This window comes from Lissotriton helveticus, chromosome 8, assembly GCF_964261635.1.
Source record: "Lissotriton helveticus chromosome 8, aLisHel1.1, whole genome shotgun sequence".
Lineage (NCBI taxonomy): Eukaryota > Metazoa > Chordata > Amphibia > Caudata > Salamandridae > Lissotriton > Lissotriton helveticus.
In genome coordinates, this window is record NC_136069.1 from 1,155,458,085 (window position 1) to 1,155,477,188 (window position 19,104).

The window sequence follows — 19,104 nt, forward strand, 5'->3', positions numbered from 1 at the left end:
GCCCCATGCTCACGCATTTCTTGGGTCCTTGTGGCCGTATAGCAGTTATCTTTTTCTTCTGTTTTAAACCTTGTGACTTTTGTGCAGGGTTTATTTGTTACGGCGTCCTCTGTAGTGTCCTCATTATTGAATTGCTTCGATAGGTATTTTGTCCATGCCTCCTCTGATATGTGGGAGTTTTGGCCTAGATGTTCTGGATTCTTTATTCTTTTGACCATTTGCCAGATCTTAGAGCTATTTTTCTGCTTCCATTCATAAAGTAGTTTTGCCCATAGGTCTTCGTTTCTTTGCTTCTGTTTTTCCCATTTCATCCGTTTTAGCTGTTTTTTTGCTTTCTGTAAAACAATTTGCAGGCTATGGTTTGTTTGATCCTTCCGCATCTGTCTCAATGTTTGGTTTGTTAACCGTTTTTGTGTTTTCATTTCTGAGGTTAGTTGATTTTTACTTAAAATAGCCTTCCCTTGACATAAGTGATTTGGCGAAATTTTTTATCAATTTCTCACTGATAGTTTGAGTGAAGTTTTGCCAGACTTCCGACAGGTTAGTTGAGGTGCTGGCAATTTCAGTGAAAAGAGATTTCGCTATAGAGCTTATGGAGTCGATGTTATCGGCGTTACACCGTAACCGCCTTAGATTTGACGTAACTTCAGTGGCAAGGCCTGTGTGTGGTTCGGTTTCCAGTTGCGAGTTGACTCTTATTATAGCCTCTAGAGGCAGGTGGTCGCTGAAGTCACTCGTCCCTATTCTGAACGTTGTTATCCAGCAGAACATGTTTAATGATATGAACATGTAATGGAGGTGGGAGGATTGTTTATTGGAGTGGAAGGTAGCGACTGGTGGATCATCTTCGACATAACGTCCATTCAGGGCCCTTAGGTTAAGTTGTTCCAGGTATCAAAGTAAGTTTTTTGAGTATTTCGTTGATTTTTTATTTTTTGTCAAGCTTTGTGTTGGCACGACCCACGCTTCATTCAATTCTTGAATTAGGTCATTGTAGAGGTCTTTGCTGATGAGAAACATGTTGAAGTCCCCCGCCAAGATGATTAAGTCGGATTCTTTTTCTTCCATTATTTTTTCCAAGGCTTTTCACCAAATCCTTGGCTACTTTTTGTTTCTGTTTAGGATGGATGTATGTATTGATTATTATTACTTCTTGGGGCTGCTTCTGTAGCCAAAGTGAAATCTTTACCCCTGTATAGCACTTGGGGGAGGTATGTGAGAATCTATTACCTTAATTTCGCCTATTGTTACTATTGAAGCAAAGAACATCAGACCTCCTGATCTTCGTTCGAAAGTGGAGTATTTGTTTGCCGGGATGTAACAAGAAGTAAACCCTTGCAGCTCAAATGCCTTGTCTTCCCAAGTTTCTTGGAGCAGTAGAAGGTCAAATGTATTTAGATATTGTAGGAACTCCGGATCATTGCTTTTACTGGCTAGGCCATTGATGTTCCAAGAGCAAATCCTGATTTCCCTGGTCTTATCTGGGGGATTAACAAATTCTTTCCCTCTTTGTCAATTTGCGCCAGTCGTTGTGTTGATTGTACGTTGGATTGACTTCCAATTGAGGAGGAGGGTGTCTGGTGAAGGATGGTTACTGTGGCTTTGATTTTGTCCAGGTGGAAGTCTTTTTGATTCTTGGTAGTACGTCCTTGGGGAACTACTTCTAGCTCCCTGTAGTACTGATTTGGTACTTTCTTGTACTGAAGTCCTGATGAGAGGTAAGAAAGGTGTTTTAAAACGAGGTCGCTTTTCGAGTCTCAGCTCTATCCCCGATTGTTGGAACGTTGCTTCTTCTTCCATGATTTTATTGGCTATCTCAAAGGAGTTCCAGGTTGCTTTTGTTGTATCTGGGCGATGCAACTCGGTATTTGGCTGAAACTCTATTAGCATAAGGTCAGTGGAGCTGATGTTTACTAGGCTTGTAACCGAGTGCAAAAGTCTTAATATATTTCCCCTGTTTCATTACTAGAGGTACCTGGTGGGCCAGTTACCCCCCAGGAAACCTCAGGATTCAAGGGGACTGAATCCCCCAACTTACAACGCGCCAGGTGCGCCTTTTTCACAGTGGTGCAGTGAGGGGGCAGGGCTTGACATAAGAAGTGTGCAAACTCGCCCCCTGGCGCGTTGTAAATTCGGGGATGAAGTCCCCTTTAATCCTGAGGGACCCTGGGGGCTACCTAGCCCACCAGGTACCTCCAGTAAGTGCCACAGAGCTGCGTTGCAGAAAGGTGTAAAAAGGGGCATGGCCTCAGATCACCTCTCTATCTACAACGCAGCTCTGTGGCGCATATTGTCATTTGAGATGTCATCAGCGATGTCATCAGTGATGTCACTGACCATGTCATGAATGATGTAATATGTGACAAGGGGGCGTGGTCTCCGGCGAGATGCCGGCTTTTAAAAAAACATTCTTTTTTACAAGGGGGGCTGTGTGGCCGCCCTTTTTTTACCTTTTTGGGCCCTTTTTTAAATAATGGGAAGGGGGCGTGTGGCCCCCTTCCAAGGCCAATTTAGGCCCCGGGGATCCCATCCACTGGGGCATGGTCAGACTTTTTCAAAATTTATTTTATTAATTATTTTGCGGGGGCCGCGTGGCCTTCCTCCTCAGGCCAATTATGGCCCCAGGGACCCCATCCCCCGGGCTGGCCTTTCCTTTTTTTTTTCACAGGGGAGGGGGGTCGCATGGCCCCGCTCCCGGGGCCTGGCCTCTCTGTTGGGGACCGCGGGGAGCCCCGATGCCCCCACGGTCCCGCTGGCTCCCCACCTCCTGCGGGAGCCGGTATTCCTTTTGCACAAGGGGAGCTGCTGACATGCAGATCCCCTTGTGCAAAAGCAATTCTGCTTTGCTTCATTAAACCGAGAGCAGGTTTCCTGCACTCGCTTCAATGAAGGAAAGCAGAGTTTGCTATGGCAGGGCGGGATCCATGCTCCCGCCCTGTCATAGCAAACAGCGATGTTCCGGGGGTGGGCACCCCGGGACATTGCAGGAGCCGGCCATGGGGGGTGGTGGTCACCAGGGCCTTCGAGGGACATCAACCCCTTTGGCCAAAGTCGCCCCACCAAGACTGTGGACAAAGGAGTAGCCCCCGTAAACCCCCCACTGACCGAATAGCATCCTCAGCATCCTTGCAGCATCTTCAGCATCCTGTATTTCTTGCATCTGGACCACACAATTGAAGTCTATGGCAGTTCGACCATAGAATCTGGAACTGGACAGGAGACTGCTTTGATGACAAGGTAGCTGCCCTGCACCTACTTACTGGGCCCACTGACCTGCTCACAGCCTGAGTGGGTCACCCAAGTTGGACGGAGTACACAAACACAACTTTCTAATAGTTTTAGAAAGTTTTCAAAGTTTCTGCTGTAGTTGCTGCTGGTTTGTATTTTAAGTGAAAAGCTGTGATTTATATTTACTTAAAAATCTATATCTCTGGAATATTGTGGTGAACTTCATTCATTTTCGTGTCTAAAGATTCCTAAAAATAAGATCTATTTTGTTAATGGCTTTGGATTTCGTTCGTGTTTTGTGACTTTCTTACTTTGTTGTTTTGGCACTTCCAAATGCCTTACCCAGTAAATAAGTAAAATCTTTGTTTGATTACCTAAAATCTTTTACAAAAGCAATAGCATAAAAGGTCACTGAATGTATAAAAAATAAAATATAGAAAGACAATATAAATTGTGCCATAAAATGACGCCATATGAAAGCGTTTATCCCCAAGCAGGGTAACCCAAGATGAGGGGTCAACAGTGAATTATATAGTGAGTATGGGGTGAAACTACACTATGCAAGGCCAGAGCTGTAGAGTGTGTGGGCATTCAATATTGTATTGTGCAAGCATGCATGGGGTTAAATTTTGCGTGGGAGTGTTTCAGGATGAGTATGGCATATGTGGCAGAGAGAAAATGATACTCCTTCCAGGTAAATAAGAGTCTGATATTAGAACCATTGAATGCATGCTATATAATGTGTGGGTCTGTATGGCGCATGATAGTATGAAGTGCCCACCAGAATATTATGCCAGAAATAAATAGGATGCTAGATGGAAAATCAGAACCGTGTTTGAGACCCTAGAATAGTGCGTCGTTCATGCAGGCCAGTGTGCACCTTAGAGATAAAAAATGTGCGGTACCTGGGTGAGAGCATTTTAGCCAGTTCATATGGGATGCTCTTCCAAAGCTGTTACTGCGGCGGTGAACAATTGGCGGATTGTACGTTGCGGACTTTTGTCTCCTTTACTTGGGTTGTTCTTACCTATGTTCCTTCGGTTAAGCATGACTGCGCAAAGCCACAGCTACCCAGGGTTGAGCTAAGGTTTACCCAACAAGCCTGATTAACCCACCTTGGTATCGTGAGTGTATTACACAGTGATGTTACACAACCACACCATATAATACACTACTTTCCTCACTGTCATCATCTCCATAATCGTACAATTGTTGTGGTAGTGAATCGGAATCAGAGTGCGGGTATAGGCGAGGTTGGAGCAATGTTGATGGAGGTTGCCTCAGGTGTGCTTCAGAATCTGACAGGATTATTATTGCTCCCCCTCTGGCGTTGGCGACATTGATGCTGGTGTCAACACTCAGGGTTGTGGCGTGAGCTGTGGTGCCGTAAATGGTATCAGCGATGAGCTTGAAGCTGGTGCTGACCTTGGAATGTGGCCAAGGGGCACAGTTAGCATTGAGGATGGATTGACAGGTGCAGACCCATTGAGGCCACGTCAAATCCTTAAGACCCGAAGGCGCGCCAGAGTGATCCAATTGGGTACCGAAGAACTGGTCCATAGTATCCTTGAATTCCCTTATTTATTACGGTCGCTACAGGGCCAGAGAAGTCTTGTCGAATATGGAGGAGGGTTGGAATCAGTTTCAGGGTGGGAGGCATGAGATACCCAGAGTGTTGCATGACTCTGAGTGGCAGGAAGTAGAGGAGGCGTGTTTTGACTTTTTGTGCTTTCTAACTTTTTGCACTTACCTGAAGATCTCGATTTTGATGAGGAACATTCACAAGATAAGCCTTTGGAGCAACAGCCCATCCGCTTCGTCGACTGGGACCAGTCCTTTTTTGATTTTCAGCTATGTTCCGCAACATACAAATTGGCTTCATGGTATGGGGAAATTCACAAGGTGAGAGATAAGCAGATAGAAGTACCCGTCAGAAATGATGTCTTTCCTCTTATGGCCTATAGGTGCCGAAAAAAATACGATGTAATAAATATTTCGTTTTGTGTTGATCAATGTTCTTTAAAAAAAAAAAAAAAAACTCTGTTCTCATTTTTACGTGTTTAAACTGCAGCTGCAAGTATGTTCTATGACTTTGGCTGCTGCTCTGGCAACAGGCATTTTGACCTCACAACTCAACTGTAATAACTTATTACAACTGAGCAGGTGCATCATTTTGTTATTACCAATGACTAGGAATGTCACAACTCGACTGTAATGAGGATATTAGAGACTGATACAGTGATTACACACTATGATGTAATATTATATACACATTTTTTAGTATAAATGTTTCTGTTTGTCCCTAAACATTCGCCTGCTGGTCTCTGGTCCATCTACACAACCAATACCGTAGCTTATGCTGACATTCATTACACCATTCCTCTGCCCTGAGTGCATTACCCTCAATGCTTATATCAACAATGCACAAGCCAATACCCTTCGTAATTGCTTGTGTTAGCTATCTGCTGCTCAGCGCTTCTACTGCAGGTAAGCATTCCACTGAAACCTAACAAGGAACGTCCTGGATATACTCTGCCTAATAGAAACCTAGTAACTAGCCTCCAATGTATATTGATCGCCAAGATTCCCGTGGTTCGCTTCCGCATTCTTTACAAAGGTAAACCAGGCTACAGAGGTTGTGGTCTTGCCTTAATTAACATGTGCTCATTTCCTGCAACCATTACTAATTTCCCATTACCCATACTCCATGAAAGAATATTGTTTCAATGTTGTTTGTCCTATTCCTTTTCTCTTTTGTGTGCTGAGAATCAACCATCTGCTAGGTTTTTGCCCACACAATTACCCAACTTCTCATCTCCCACTTCAACGTCATGATTCTAGGAGACTTCCAAATCTTGGTCGACCAGGCCAGCTTATCTAGATCCAAATCCTTCATGTACAAGGTGACAGCGCTTTAATTCAGAAAAGCGTTTTCGTTACCAGCTCATGTGAGAGAACTTACCTTTAACTTTTTTGTTCACTACTAGCTATGAACTTGGTGACTGTGATCAAGCCATCGTTACCGCTTGATCTGGCCATTTTACAATATCTTTCTTTATCCAGGCTTACCACGCTGCACAAGTGTAGCATGACCAGGAAACGACATCATCGCTCGGTCGTCGACAAATGCACAAATCTATCCCACGGTACCATTCACTTCTGATTGGACTGTATCCCACTGACTCCATTGAAGCAATGGGCTGATCTGACCTCTGCAACTTTTTCATTGCAGCCTGGACATGGTCAGCTCACCAATGAAAAACAAATGCTTCCATATAAAATGCATGCCTAAAGGATTCAGTCATGCAATCTGACAGTTTTTAATACCAGCCCAGCTCTCTTAAATGATTCCAGTACCTATCATATCTCCAAACATGCCTACCTCGTTATTTCTGGAGAAATTTAGGAATGTCAAAATATCCTCTTTGCAACACTCCACATGACTAAAAACACATTAAAATCATGAATAAACACTCCAGCCGTTTATCACCTTTGTCATCTGTGTAATCTTTAGCCAACCTCTGTGAATAGTATTTTCACCTCCCTAATAGAAAAAGTAGCAATAATTTGCCTTGACATCACGTATTCTAGTCAGGCCTACACTATTCCCCAACTTTAAACTACTAAGTGAGGTAGCCTCTCATCTTCCATACTTCAGTCCTCAGGCTCTCCTTAAGCATTTATCCACCTGCACTGCTCAAGGAGCTTGAACTCTCTTTTCAAAGGGCTATTCCACCTGGTCAACTCCACTCTCTTTTCTGGATCTGTTTCACCATCCTTCAAAAATGTCTCAGTCACTCCAATTCTAAAAATAATTACTGACCAATTGACAGTCACTAACTCCCTTTCCGGATAAAGCCTTGTTTAAGGACAAAAACATATAGGCCACTTGTAAGACACTGAGTCAGTGAACAATTCCTTCATTCATGACAACAATAATGTTTGATGACTGTAGAGTCAATATCATAATTGCCCTGGACCTGTTATTGCATTTGATATCTTTGCCCCAGGCATCCTTTGCCAGCGTTTAAAGGCAGCAGCTGTCCAGGGCCCTGCTCTAGCCTCAGTCATTCACTTCACCTCTAATGAAGCCAAGTCAATGTCCTACCCCTTATGAGATCAGGATCCTCACGCATCCCTTATTCACTCTTTTGGCATCACATTCTATTTATTCACCAACGGAACCAAGATAATACTAGAATGAACTAAGACCATGACTGTTTCCATCAGGTCATAACAGCTGTCCATCACTGGGTACAAATAGTTGGTTCAGACTGAACTGAGCCAAAACCAAGGACCCCAGAAACATCTCAATTTCACAATACTGGCCATTCTCCCACTGACACAGAACTCTTGCATCATGTCTAAACTTTCCTCCACAACCAAAGTTGTCATCCTATGTCTCCTTGGCCCCCAAAGTTGTTTTATGGGAATTCCTTACGTCTTCCTCTTGTATACCCTCACATAGATCGTCTGGCTATTGGGATTGAATCCAGCTGATTCATTCTGGAATGTAACCCACCTCCTACTTTACCTGAAATGAAGTGACTACATCTCAGCATTCCATAAAAAACAATTCACATCACTGCATTGTCCACAGCATGATATCATCAATAGTCCACTGAAGGTTTTAGTTTAACAGTGTGTTAATGTGAAGTACTTTGGTTTAGTCTGTCCCTTTCTCTCTCAATCACATGTACACTTTCTTTTTTTATATATGTATGTAGGAAAGTAGGATCTGCTTTCATAGTTACCTACACTTTTCGCTGGTGTTATACTGTTTTCTGGCGTGTCTGACTGGGATCCTGCTAATCAGGACCCCAGTCACTGTGCTCTCTCCCTAAATGTGACTATGGTAAAGACTTTGGTACCTCCCAATTGGCTACTGCTGTACCGTTATGGTATTAAGTTACCCAGGGCATAGGTACACCAGGTGTCTCCCACGGGCTGCAGCATGTATTATATGCCTCCCATGAGAGACCATTCAAACTGTGGCTATAGGCCTGCCATTGCAGCCTGTGTGAGTTGGTGCCAGGAGCGGCCCATGGAGGGAGTTCCGTGGGGAGGAAAGGCGGGGCAGGGGAGGGGCAGGGTGGGGGGTAGTAAACACTGGAATATGGATGATTGGAGGTAAGTAACCAATTAACTAAATACAACGAATTTCGTAGCATGTCAATGAGATGCCTCGCACGCTACAAAATTCGTTTTTATTTATTTAATTTTTACTGACCTCCAATTATCCATATTCCGGTGTTTACTAACCCCCAGCCTGCCCCTTCCCTGCCCCGCCCTGCCTTTCCGCCCCACGGAACTCCCTGCACGGGCCGCTCCTGGTTGGTGCTAGTATTACTTACAGCAGAGATAAGTTTCCAAATATCTGAGGTCACTACTCTTAAAACCTATAAGTCACCCCTAAGGCAGACCTTTCAATCCTGAAGGAGGATGCTAGGTTATAAGTGTGAGGGTGCCCTGCATTAGCAGGACACCCACTACAAACCCTGGAGTCGATTCTCCAGGCTTTGCAACACGGTCAGCCATTTAATACATATAGTGGACATCAAGTCAATTACGAGATGTCTAACTATATATTGGCTGCACCGAAACCAGTCATGTGTGGTATCAAACAACTTAGAATCCTACCCCAACACCGATTCCAGTGTTGGACGTAGGATCCCATATACTAGGGAGCCCCCCTGTATTCCTGGCCTTTCAAAGTCTAACAGCAAGCTAATGCTGCTGCCGACTACAGACACAATTCTGCCGTCCTGCTGCTGAGCTTGATCAGGGGAAGGTAGAACAATAGGTTTCCTGTCACAGGGAGTTTTTACCACCTCCCGAACAGGACTTAGTGTATTGGGCTGGAGTGGGGCGCTTTCCGGCTCCAAAAGACTGCTTTGAAGGGCACATTTGGTGCCCTCCTTGCATACTCCAGTTGGAACCAGTTCAGGGAGCCGTTGGCTCCTGCTGTGGAGTAAAACTGGTCAAAGGACAGGGGAGTATCCTCCCCTCTATCAAGCCCCTCCTCTGGGAGGGATCCTTGAATCGTCCCAATCCTTTCTCTAGGGTGATTAAGGGCTTACTTGTGAGAATCTCTACAGATTCAACGTGGGAAAAGATTCAAACCCGAAACCACTTTAACTTCTACTGTCTGGCACTTTGGACTTCTCTGGACTTTGCCTAGGAACCGAGACTGCACCAAGGAAGACTGCTGCCGTTCCTGGTCTCGTTGTCCTGCCAGTCTTCTGTGTTGTCTGTGCCTGTACTTCATCCAGGTTCTTCTCCAGGCTTGTGGGCATCAAAGACACTCAAAGAAATCTCCATTGGAGTGAAGGAGTCACTCCCCTGCATCTGCAGGCACCCCAATCATGCTGACCCATCGGCTGCTCCTGACGTCCTACAGACACTGAAAGGCTCAGTAACACATGTCATGGTTCTGCACCTCCTTCGAGGTCTGCAATGTCTTCTCAGCACGTTTGTAGCCAGTATCCCTCATCAGAACCACTGTAACAGCATCCCTATGGCATTGACTTGCCATTGCCAAGGCTTGTTGACTCTGTCCTCCAGAGATCTTCAAGCTGCAAGAAGCCCCAGCCTCTAGCATCTCTTCCTGTCAAGATCTTTGCCCTCACCGCATCCTCTGCACCGTGGGCCTGCATCTCTGGTGAGCTGCTTGAGGTCCTCTTGCAACTCCTGTGCCTTCGGCCTGTGGGTCCTCTTGGGGATCTTCTTTGGCTTCAGTGGGCTCCCCTGCTTGTTTGGCACCTGCTCTGACTCTCCAGCACTTGGTGAGTCCCTTGGACCTTTTATTTTTTTTAACAGAGTTTTATATAGCACAAACTTGATCCGAACCGGGTATCAGAGTGCTTACATAGTACCAGCTGCATTACATGAGGACACATTCATTTTTGTTAGGCACGGGAAGATTAAGGGGCATCTGTATAAATATCCTGTTTTACGAATCTCAAATTGCGATAATTTGTGATTCGCAATTTCAGATTCGCAAAACGGGATGTATGTAAAAAAATCTCTAAAGTTTTGCGATTTCATAAATATCGCAAAAAATTCTCAGAATATTGTTTTGCGATTCCTTAATAGCGACATCATAGCCAGGAAGTGGGAGTGATTAGCTGCACCTGTTTGCCTGAGCCACAGTGAGAGGCAGTTTGGAGTGTGTTTGGAGGCTGCACAGCACATCAAGAACCCCAATGGAGTGTCAGAGGCCACAGGAGAGAAAGGAGGGTGAGAAGAGGAAAAGGAAGCTCACATTTTCAGAGAAAGAGCAGGAGGTCCTCATAGAGAAGATGGTCTGCAGCCATGAGCTCCTGTTTAGTAAGAAAGCCCTGAAAGTACCAGAGGCAAGAAAAAGGAAGATATGGCTGCAAATACAGGAGAAGTTGAATGCTGTGGGCGTGACCAATCGTACCATCGAAGAACTGCACAAGAGGTGGTACGATATGCGCCAAAGGTCCAAGGAAAGGGTGGCAGCCAGATTGAAGGAGTCACAGAAGACCGGGGGAAGAACATCCACAGCAGGACAGCCAGCACCCCATGAAGAGCTGGTGGAGTCCACTGTCCTGCCCGAGAGTGTAAGTGGTGTGGCTGATATTGACAGCTCTGACCCTGCATCCAGCAGGCAAGGTAAGATGCATGGCAAATATTTTTTTCACACCTCCCCAGAGCATGCCCACTGTGTACACTCCGGTCCACTCCTTACAACACACACATCAATGCATCATGGGAACTGTAGTTGGATGTAGGTTAGTTTGTGAATGAGACATAGGAAATAATACCTAAAATGTGGGTTGCAGTTAAGGCACAATGACAGTGTCAGTAGTCAGACAACTTAAAAGTTGTAAACTTTATTGAGTCCAAAATTCACACAAAACACAAACTCATATGTCCCCCTTTACCTCCACAGCACAATCCAGGGCACCTGAGGACAATGCAGAGGGAGAAGACATCCCAGTTAATTTGGAGCACTCCGATGATGGGAACACAAGTGATGACTCTCATCACACATCCATTATGCGCAGGAAGCGCACATATGTGCCCCCACTGGCTCCATTGGAGGACGTCTTAGACGCCTCAGGGGAGGCAAGTGAGGATAGAGAGGAAAGGCAGGGAGTGTCTGACAGTCGTGGACATGAAAGACCACAAAAAAGTGTTGAAGCACACGAAGCACGAAGGTCAAGGCCGAGGAGCAGCACTGGCAGTGAACAGGAACATACTCTTTTTGCTGGACTTAAGCAGGACATTCTTGAAGTTCAGGGTCTGCAACACAAAGCATTACGTTCGATTAACAGGCAGCTGAACACCCTGAACAAAAATCAGCGGTACATGGGGAAGGGCATTATGGCCATGGCAGGTGCCATACAAAACCTATGCGTCACACTGGAACGTAATGAAAATGCCAGGGACAGGGCTGCCCAACGTGCCAATGCACGACTGCACAATTATACAAAGGCAGTGAACCGCCTCTGCACCACCACCAGCAACTTTACAAGGAGCAGCATTACTTTGCAGCTGCAAATGACACACTGCTGCCAGGACATTGCGAGAGGGCTGGAACAAGTAACAAACGCTGTGGAACAAATGCAAACTGTAAACTCTGGAGGCAGCACACTCATGGTCTCTGGGGAGAGCAAAAAGACCTCCAGTAAGAGCAGCGTCACTCCTACATTGCCTGATGCACTACGTCGCAGTGGCAGACAAGGTGCTACAGCTAGGCAGACAACGGCGGGCACTCAGGCAGAACACCGCCCTGCACCAAACCGTCACCGTGGAGGTGAACTAAACATTGAAACTTTTGTGAAAAGGGGTGAAGCAACCCACCTAAACATATTGTTGCACATTATTGATCAGTACCTTCACTGTGTACAAAATATGTGTTGGGTACTGCTAAAAATCTTGAGTGTGAAGTGTGAATAAACACATCACATGTAACAAAAAGCATTTTGGCCCAGCACCTTTATTTCTTACCTAAAAGTAGTTTTGTGTGATATCAGACCGTCTCTGACGTCCAGCAGCTGCCCCGACTCTTGCTGCTGCCCGGCCAGGGGGGGTGGGCAATCATCATCCGATGTGTCTGTTTCGCTCACATCAATTGCGGTGCCTTTCCTCATTGCCATGTTGTGGAGCATTGCACAGCTTGTCACGATTTTACAGCTTGTCTCTGGGCTGTATTGCAGTGCCCCTCCACTTTTACGTAGGCATCTGAATCGGCTCTTCAGTATTCCAAAGGTACGTTCTATGACGCTGCGTGTTGATCTGTGTGCCCTGTTATACCTCCTCTCCCTTGCATTTGCTGGATCCAGATACGGTGTGAGGATGAAGTCTCGCACTGCGTAGGCACTATCACTTGCATGGATACAAATAATAGGTTAGTCAATGTCCCCCCCCCCAAAAGAAGTAGTGGATGGATGTATGTGTGCTATAGATTTACCTAGCAGGTATCCCTCTCCAAAGTCTCCAGCACTCAGACGTCTGTGTATCCCACTATGTCTGAAGATGAAAGAGTTGTGTGTGCTGCCAGGGTATTTTGATACAATGTCGTTGATCATGTACTTAGCATTGCACACAATCTGTATATTCAGGGACTGGTAGCATTCTCGGTTCCTGTACGCATATTCTGTTGCTGCTGGGGGTGTGAGGGCCACATGGGTCCCATCAATGCAGCCAAAGACATGGGGGAAATGTGCAATTTGATAAAAGTCAAGTTTGGTTTGCTGTTATCCCTTTTGGGTGTTGGGGAACTATATATGATGTGCTAGCTTCTGCAGCATTGCATCCAAAAAGGCATGGAAAAAGCGAGATATTGCACTCTGTGACACCCTGCCAACCTCTGCTATGACTCCTTGAAAACTCCCTGAGGCCAGGAGGTGCAGTGAGCACAGGACCTGCACATGGGTTGGAATTGTTTGTGTCCTGCGCGTTGGGTGTTCCAAAAAGGGCTTCAGCTCCTCAATCAGGTCCAAGATGGTCTGTGGGTGCAGCCTGTACTTCTCATGGATGTCCTCTTCAGTCTGCTGGAACAGCCTGATGCGCAGCCTGAAAATACGCTCCTGCCTCAGTCTCCTGTGTGCAAGGGCACGGATACGCAGCCTCCTGGCTATCAAATGTAGTGCTGCCATTGTGGAAGTTTCAGTTGAATTGTGGGCAGCTTTTTATACCTGCATGCACTTGGTGGTAATTGCGATTTCTTAATTTGCAATTTTCTCATATTCGCAATTTGCGATATTTTGTTACATTTCATTGCGATTTCTTATTTTGCGATATCCACTTTGTGAATTTCGCAAACAGTGAAAATCACAAAATGAGAAATTGCTAGAAAATTCGCAGAATTCATGGTACCGCTACGTAAGAAATTGCAAGTTTTGCGATTTCTTATTTTGCGATGCGATTGTGCATCATATATCTGTAATAGCGAATTTTTATTCACAAACGCTGTTTTTTGCGATTTGCAGAGTTTGCGACTAAAATTTTGGTTGATACTTATGCCCTTAAGTGATTTGCTCAGAATTACAGGATGATCAGCGTCATTGCATTGACTTGAACCCAGTTCCCCAGATTTGAGGTCGACCATCCTAGCCGTTAGGCCAACTCCTCTCCCCCGACCTTGCAGGTCCCAACGCTGCACCTTCTTCATTTACCACGCCTGTTGCTGCTGCCAAGGCTTGTTGATGCTCCCACTGGATACCAACACCCTGGTTCTCGACTTCCAATGTTGGACAGCTATTGAACGGCTCTTGGTCTTCGACAGCGCCGCCAGGCCATCACAGCTGTAGCGACAAGGTCACTGTCAACAATTCTGCACCATCCGTCAACGGTGGTCATTGGTCTTCCGTGCCTCCAGGTCACTTCGAGTGGCATAGACTCTGTCCCCTCTGTTTGCAGGTACTCCTCTTCAAGAATGCACCCTTGGATTTCACCGAACTCTTTCACCTTCTTCGCCAGCGGCATCTTTGCTGAAGTCCTCCATTGTGGTGTGCGGCTGTTTCTTACGTCGCTTCGCACCTATGCCCCCGGCTTCCCTAGTGTAGATATCCTAGTTCCTGGGATATCAATGGTTGGGGTGACTCTCCAACCTTCTGTCTTCCACAGGATTTCTTCAGGGTCCACTGGGAAGGGTCCTTCTTCTTAAAAACTACAACGGCGACTTTCCCATGGACTTGCATTAAGTACAAAGCTGTATTTCTACTCTGCACACAGCCTTCATGGGACTCCTGGGTACTTACCTTGGGTGGTTCCTTGTGTCCCCAGCTCTTCTGAATCTTCTGGTACAAGTCCCGACTTAGGTCGGCGTTCACATTTCACTTCTTTAGTATATGGCTTGGTCGACCCCTGGAGACCACTATGTATTTGTGCTTACTTACCTGTTTTATATTAGAAGTATTATGTGTATTGTGTTTATATCTCCGGGTAGGAGATATTCCAATGTATTAGTGAGTGTGTAGAATAAATATACTTATTTTTATAACTATACTTTGTTGTTCTTTTTCAGTTAACCTACACTATATGATTAGTTCTGGTGAAACAAGCTGCTTAATACTCCTTCTAGACTAAGCCTGAAGGCTGCTCTCCACAGCTACCACTTAGAGACCTTTCAATGGTTGTCAAAGACCACTAAAATCACCATAAGGTTTGTCTGGATTAGTGCAAGCTGCTGGACTTAAATAGGCGTGCACCATATACTAAGCCAGCTGCCTACAATGTAATTACTATTGAAATGTGATAGATTATTTATGAAACTGATATGCATTACTCAGAAACTTTCATGCTGTTACCGGTGCTTTGTCGTGATCATGTCTGACTCCTGATAATAATAATAAAAAGATTTATTTTTAAAAGTGAAGAACATGCCAAACATTTGCACATTGTATTAGAGCTGGAGATAATGCAATAAGTACAATGAGTATTAATTACTATGGGTGGCCTGGTATGTTCTGAGGTACTACTGACCACCTGTCCTTCCAGCCATAACCATAAAACCTGGCTGTATAGCAGAGTTCTCATAACATTGAATACAAATGTAAGGTGTAAGTTTTACATTCATTCATTTTGTCATTGTAAGGTTTGGTCAACACTACCCTTTCATTTACTCTACAGGTTGAAAATAAAGATTTAAAAAACAGAATCTTGAACGATGCTGTCGCATACACAGAGAAGTTCAGCGCAGAGTGTCAGTCATTTTGTGAAGCACTGCTGGAAAAGGATCCAAAAAAGAGAATTGGCTTCAAAAATGGTAACTGCGATGAGCTGCGGGTCTACCCTTTTTTCCGCGACATTAACTGGAGAAAGCTTGAAGCTGGTAGGTGTACAGTTCAATTTTGAACACTGTCTCCACTTAATGTACCTATGCTGGCCCACACATGTGATTGATGTTTTGTGATGTACTGTGAGTTTTCCGATTGGAATGATAATCATTCAACCGGTTGCTCAGAACCGAAGCTATACTGTAAACCTCTAGTCAAAAAACATGGTGGGCCTCACCTCTCTTCTAAAGGATCTTGACTCAGTCATTAAACTTGTAGCACAAACAACTGCAATTATTGTTTGCTATGCAGTTCTCTCTTCTACCGCTGGGGGCATTTGCAGGTACTTGTTCCCCAATGAATGGCCCTCACCTGTTACAAAGAAGTGTTGACCCAAGGTTTACTTTTCATTTAATTTCCCTGACTAGTGGGAAACCTCGACCCAGCAGCACTGTTTCCGGCAGCTGCAACTTATTTGTGGGCAGGTAAAAGACTGACATGCATCCATTATACTCTGTTAACATCTCTTGTGATAATGCCTTCACTCCTCAAGTTTAGCTTCCAATCTGTGGATAGATGTGAATTTTCACAATTAGCTGGCAACCATCTAGTTCGTTCAACTGTAACAGTATAAGAATGAGTCATTAACTTGTATTATAAAACAAACCACAAATGATGCTGAGCTGTACAACTAGATTGAATTATGGTTGTGTTGCTAACACTAACCAGTGCATTTCTGGTTTTTAGTGTGAAAAAACTATCCACCATGTCACCTTTATTAGACGTTTTTAAAGGATATGCTATGACTAGTTTAATAATTGTTTTTAGATTTATGAATAGTTCACCACAATTATCCTCTAAAAAAAACCATTATTTTGACTTGGTAGATGACTCGCCAATCTGCTAGTGCCTAATGGCCCCACTTCCCCAGGCTCATCAGTGACAATTTGACTGGTAACTCTCAGCCAAACTGTCTGCACATTTGTCAAACTGCACAAATGTTGTTAGTATTAAAACATGTTTTGACCCTGTCCCTCTCCATCGAAAAGTGTGTCCTATCTTGATGGATCTTCATGAAAATAGTGATTCCGGCACTATGCTTAATGTGGTAACTGTCTGTAAAATTTCATGTAGATTCTTCAAATGGTGCCAAACGTCTAAGCAAATTAACACTTTCTGGGCTTAAGCTGTGAACAGTCTGCCAAATTTAATACAGAGGGGCACCAATACCCATGCCTTGCACGCAGTCCCCGTTGCACCCAAACCAACCCCACTTGGCCATTGTGCCTTGGGCATCTTTCCAATTCTCATTTATCAGTAAACTGCCCAGATCATCTGGATCGTAGCAGATTGCAGCCTTATGAAATAATACCTAGGCACAACATTGGGCGCATTCTGAACCAGATACAACAATTTAGGAAATCTCACCATCTTATTGAGAGGAATACAGCCAGCTCTGGATATGCACATACATCAATTTAAGAAATTAATGCCACCTTCTTATTGAGAGGAATAGGCCAATCGTGAAGAGAGAAAGTCATACACAAACGTCGACCTTTGCCTCCAGCTTTGCAAGTGCAGTCACGTAATTCCTCTCATATAGCTTGAACACATCATAAGTAAGTAAAAAAATATACTTATCTGTATGTAGTTCTCCAGTATTGGTATCTTTTAAAGATTCACATGCTTGAATCATTCTTCCTCGTTGAGCTGGGAGTCTCACAGTAAATCCAGAATACAATATTACACCAAACGTAATGTGCAAAGGATGAAAAACACCGTGCTTAATTTGTAAAATATGAAGTGCAGGTGCTCACATATTTGTGGGAAGCCACACCCACTTCTCCTGGCTCCACCCACTTCCTTCACTGGCTCCACCCACATCCTCAACTGGCTCGGCTGAAAGCCAGATGTAATACCCGATTTGAATTCCTACCTTAGTAATATGCTGGTTGACTTTAAACGTGCTGGTCTCGAGCTCCTTGGAAAGGATATCTTAATAAAATCAAGGCAAAAAAGCAAAATAAACTGGATGTCATGACTTTTGGAACCAAAGATAATGAATTTTTTCTGACCTTTAGATACCTGACTCTAAAGTAATGCTAATATGACTATCATCTTCTGCTGTATTTTGTGCCTCCCCAGGCTTGACACTAAACTGCCCGGACCATCTTTTACTAAAAGACAGTACCACTCCTTACACACTTCTCAATTCTTTTGCTCTGAGAATTTGGGGAATTCACCAGTGATATATGTAGATTTTTTAGCCAAAGCATACATGACATTACAGTGCTCAGAGGTACAAGCCCACTACGAAGGCATCTATCACATAAAAATATACTTACTCTGCTAGAGGCACAATATGCACCTCCCTGGTATATGCACAACTTGTAATGACGTTGGCATATCATTCAGTCCTGTAATAAGCCCAATATTGTATTTGTATTTATATAGCGCTTCCACACCTGATGAGGCGTCACAGCACTTTTCAGTGAGTAGTACGCTACTCTGGAACCCAAAAAGTATTAGTGGTGAGTTATTATAGGGAAATGTATGCTAATTTGAGCAATGGACATATGAGTCTGTTAGTTTCATTGAATGGTATAATGGAGGGATAGAAAAGGGAAGCATCTAGAAGGTGTTAATTAGGAGATCATAGTAGTAAAACAAGGTTTGGGATGGGTGGAGGGAGGGATAGAGGAGGGAAGAATCTAGAAAGGGTTATTAGGGAGATCAAAGTAGTAAGATGAGGCTTGGGTGGAGTAAAAGGAGAGATGGAGGAGGGACAAGTCTCTAGAAAGGGGTTTACTCTCACAAATGCATTGTAAATGGGAATAAACCGAACACATCTTACCCAAATTGGCACCCCTTAGCCCTTAAAATAATGTTCCCAACATACAACAGGGCCTTTTGCTCCCTAACATGAAGGTAATATACAATGATGTAGCTGTCAAACCCCAACCAGCACAGAATACAATTGACCACAGACTATAAAGAGGTCTGTGTTTGACAGGGTGCATAGATGAAGAGACAATGGACCAAAATCATTTGAATGTTGATGCCATCCTGTTTTGTTTTCATGTATACGCGACATTTGAAGGTTAATAAACTCAACTGTACAAAATGCACTACACACATTATACATGCACAAAACACTTGAAACAGCCAAATACATTCTGCTAGATTTCAGTACTTGTTTTTTGCACTTAAAACGTTTAATGAATCAATACATTTTGTAACAATCAAACAGTAACCTTTCAACTGAAAAATGAAGGAAAAATCTCACTAAACCCATATTTTGGTATTTGTCTTTAAAAAAAAATCGAATTGAATAAAAAAAACGCACAAATGTGTCTTACACTTAAGAAAATTAATGAAACTCACAGCACACGTTGCCAAAGTGCATTCTGGCTGTGTTGTTCTTCAAAATAGAATGAAACAGTGCAGTGTCAAAGCAGAGTTTTAAAAATTCTTTATGGCCAAATCAGCTTACATGTATTTGGGGGCGAGGGGTGCTGCAGCACCTTAAGTGCTATTACTAAAGTAAAATACAGCATTTTGTATTCGTGGCTATTCTAACTATTAAGACTTGTGTAAAGTAAAGAAAAAAGGGCGGCAAAGTGTC

General features: G+C 44.1%; 1 protein-coding gene across 1 annotated transcript in view; it reads left to right on the top strand.

The window, feature by feature from the left end:
* Positions 1-19,104, top strand: part of GRK1 (G protein-coupled receptor kinase 1) — a 636,766-nt gene that overhangs the window by 541,376 nt on the left and 76,286 nt on the right. The window contains exon 6 of the mRNA XM_078658078.1: positions 15,334-15,535. Within this exon, the coding sequence (XP_078514204.1) occupies positions 15,334-15,535 (202 nt within the window). The remainder of the gene's footprint in view (positions 1-15,333; positions 15,536-19,104) is intronic.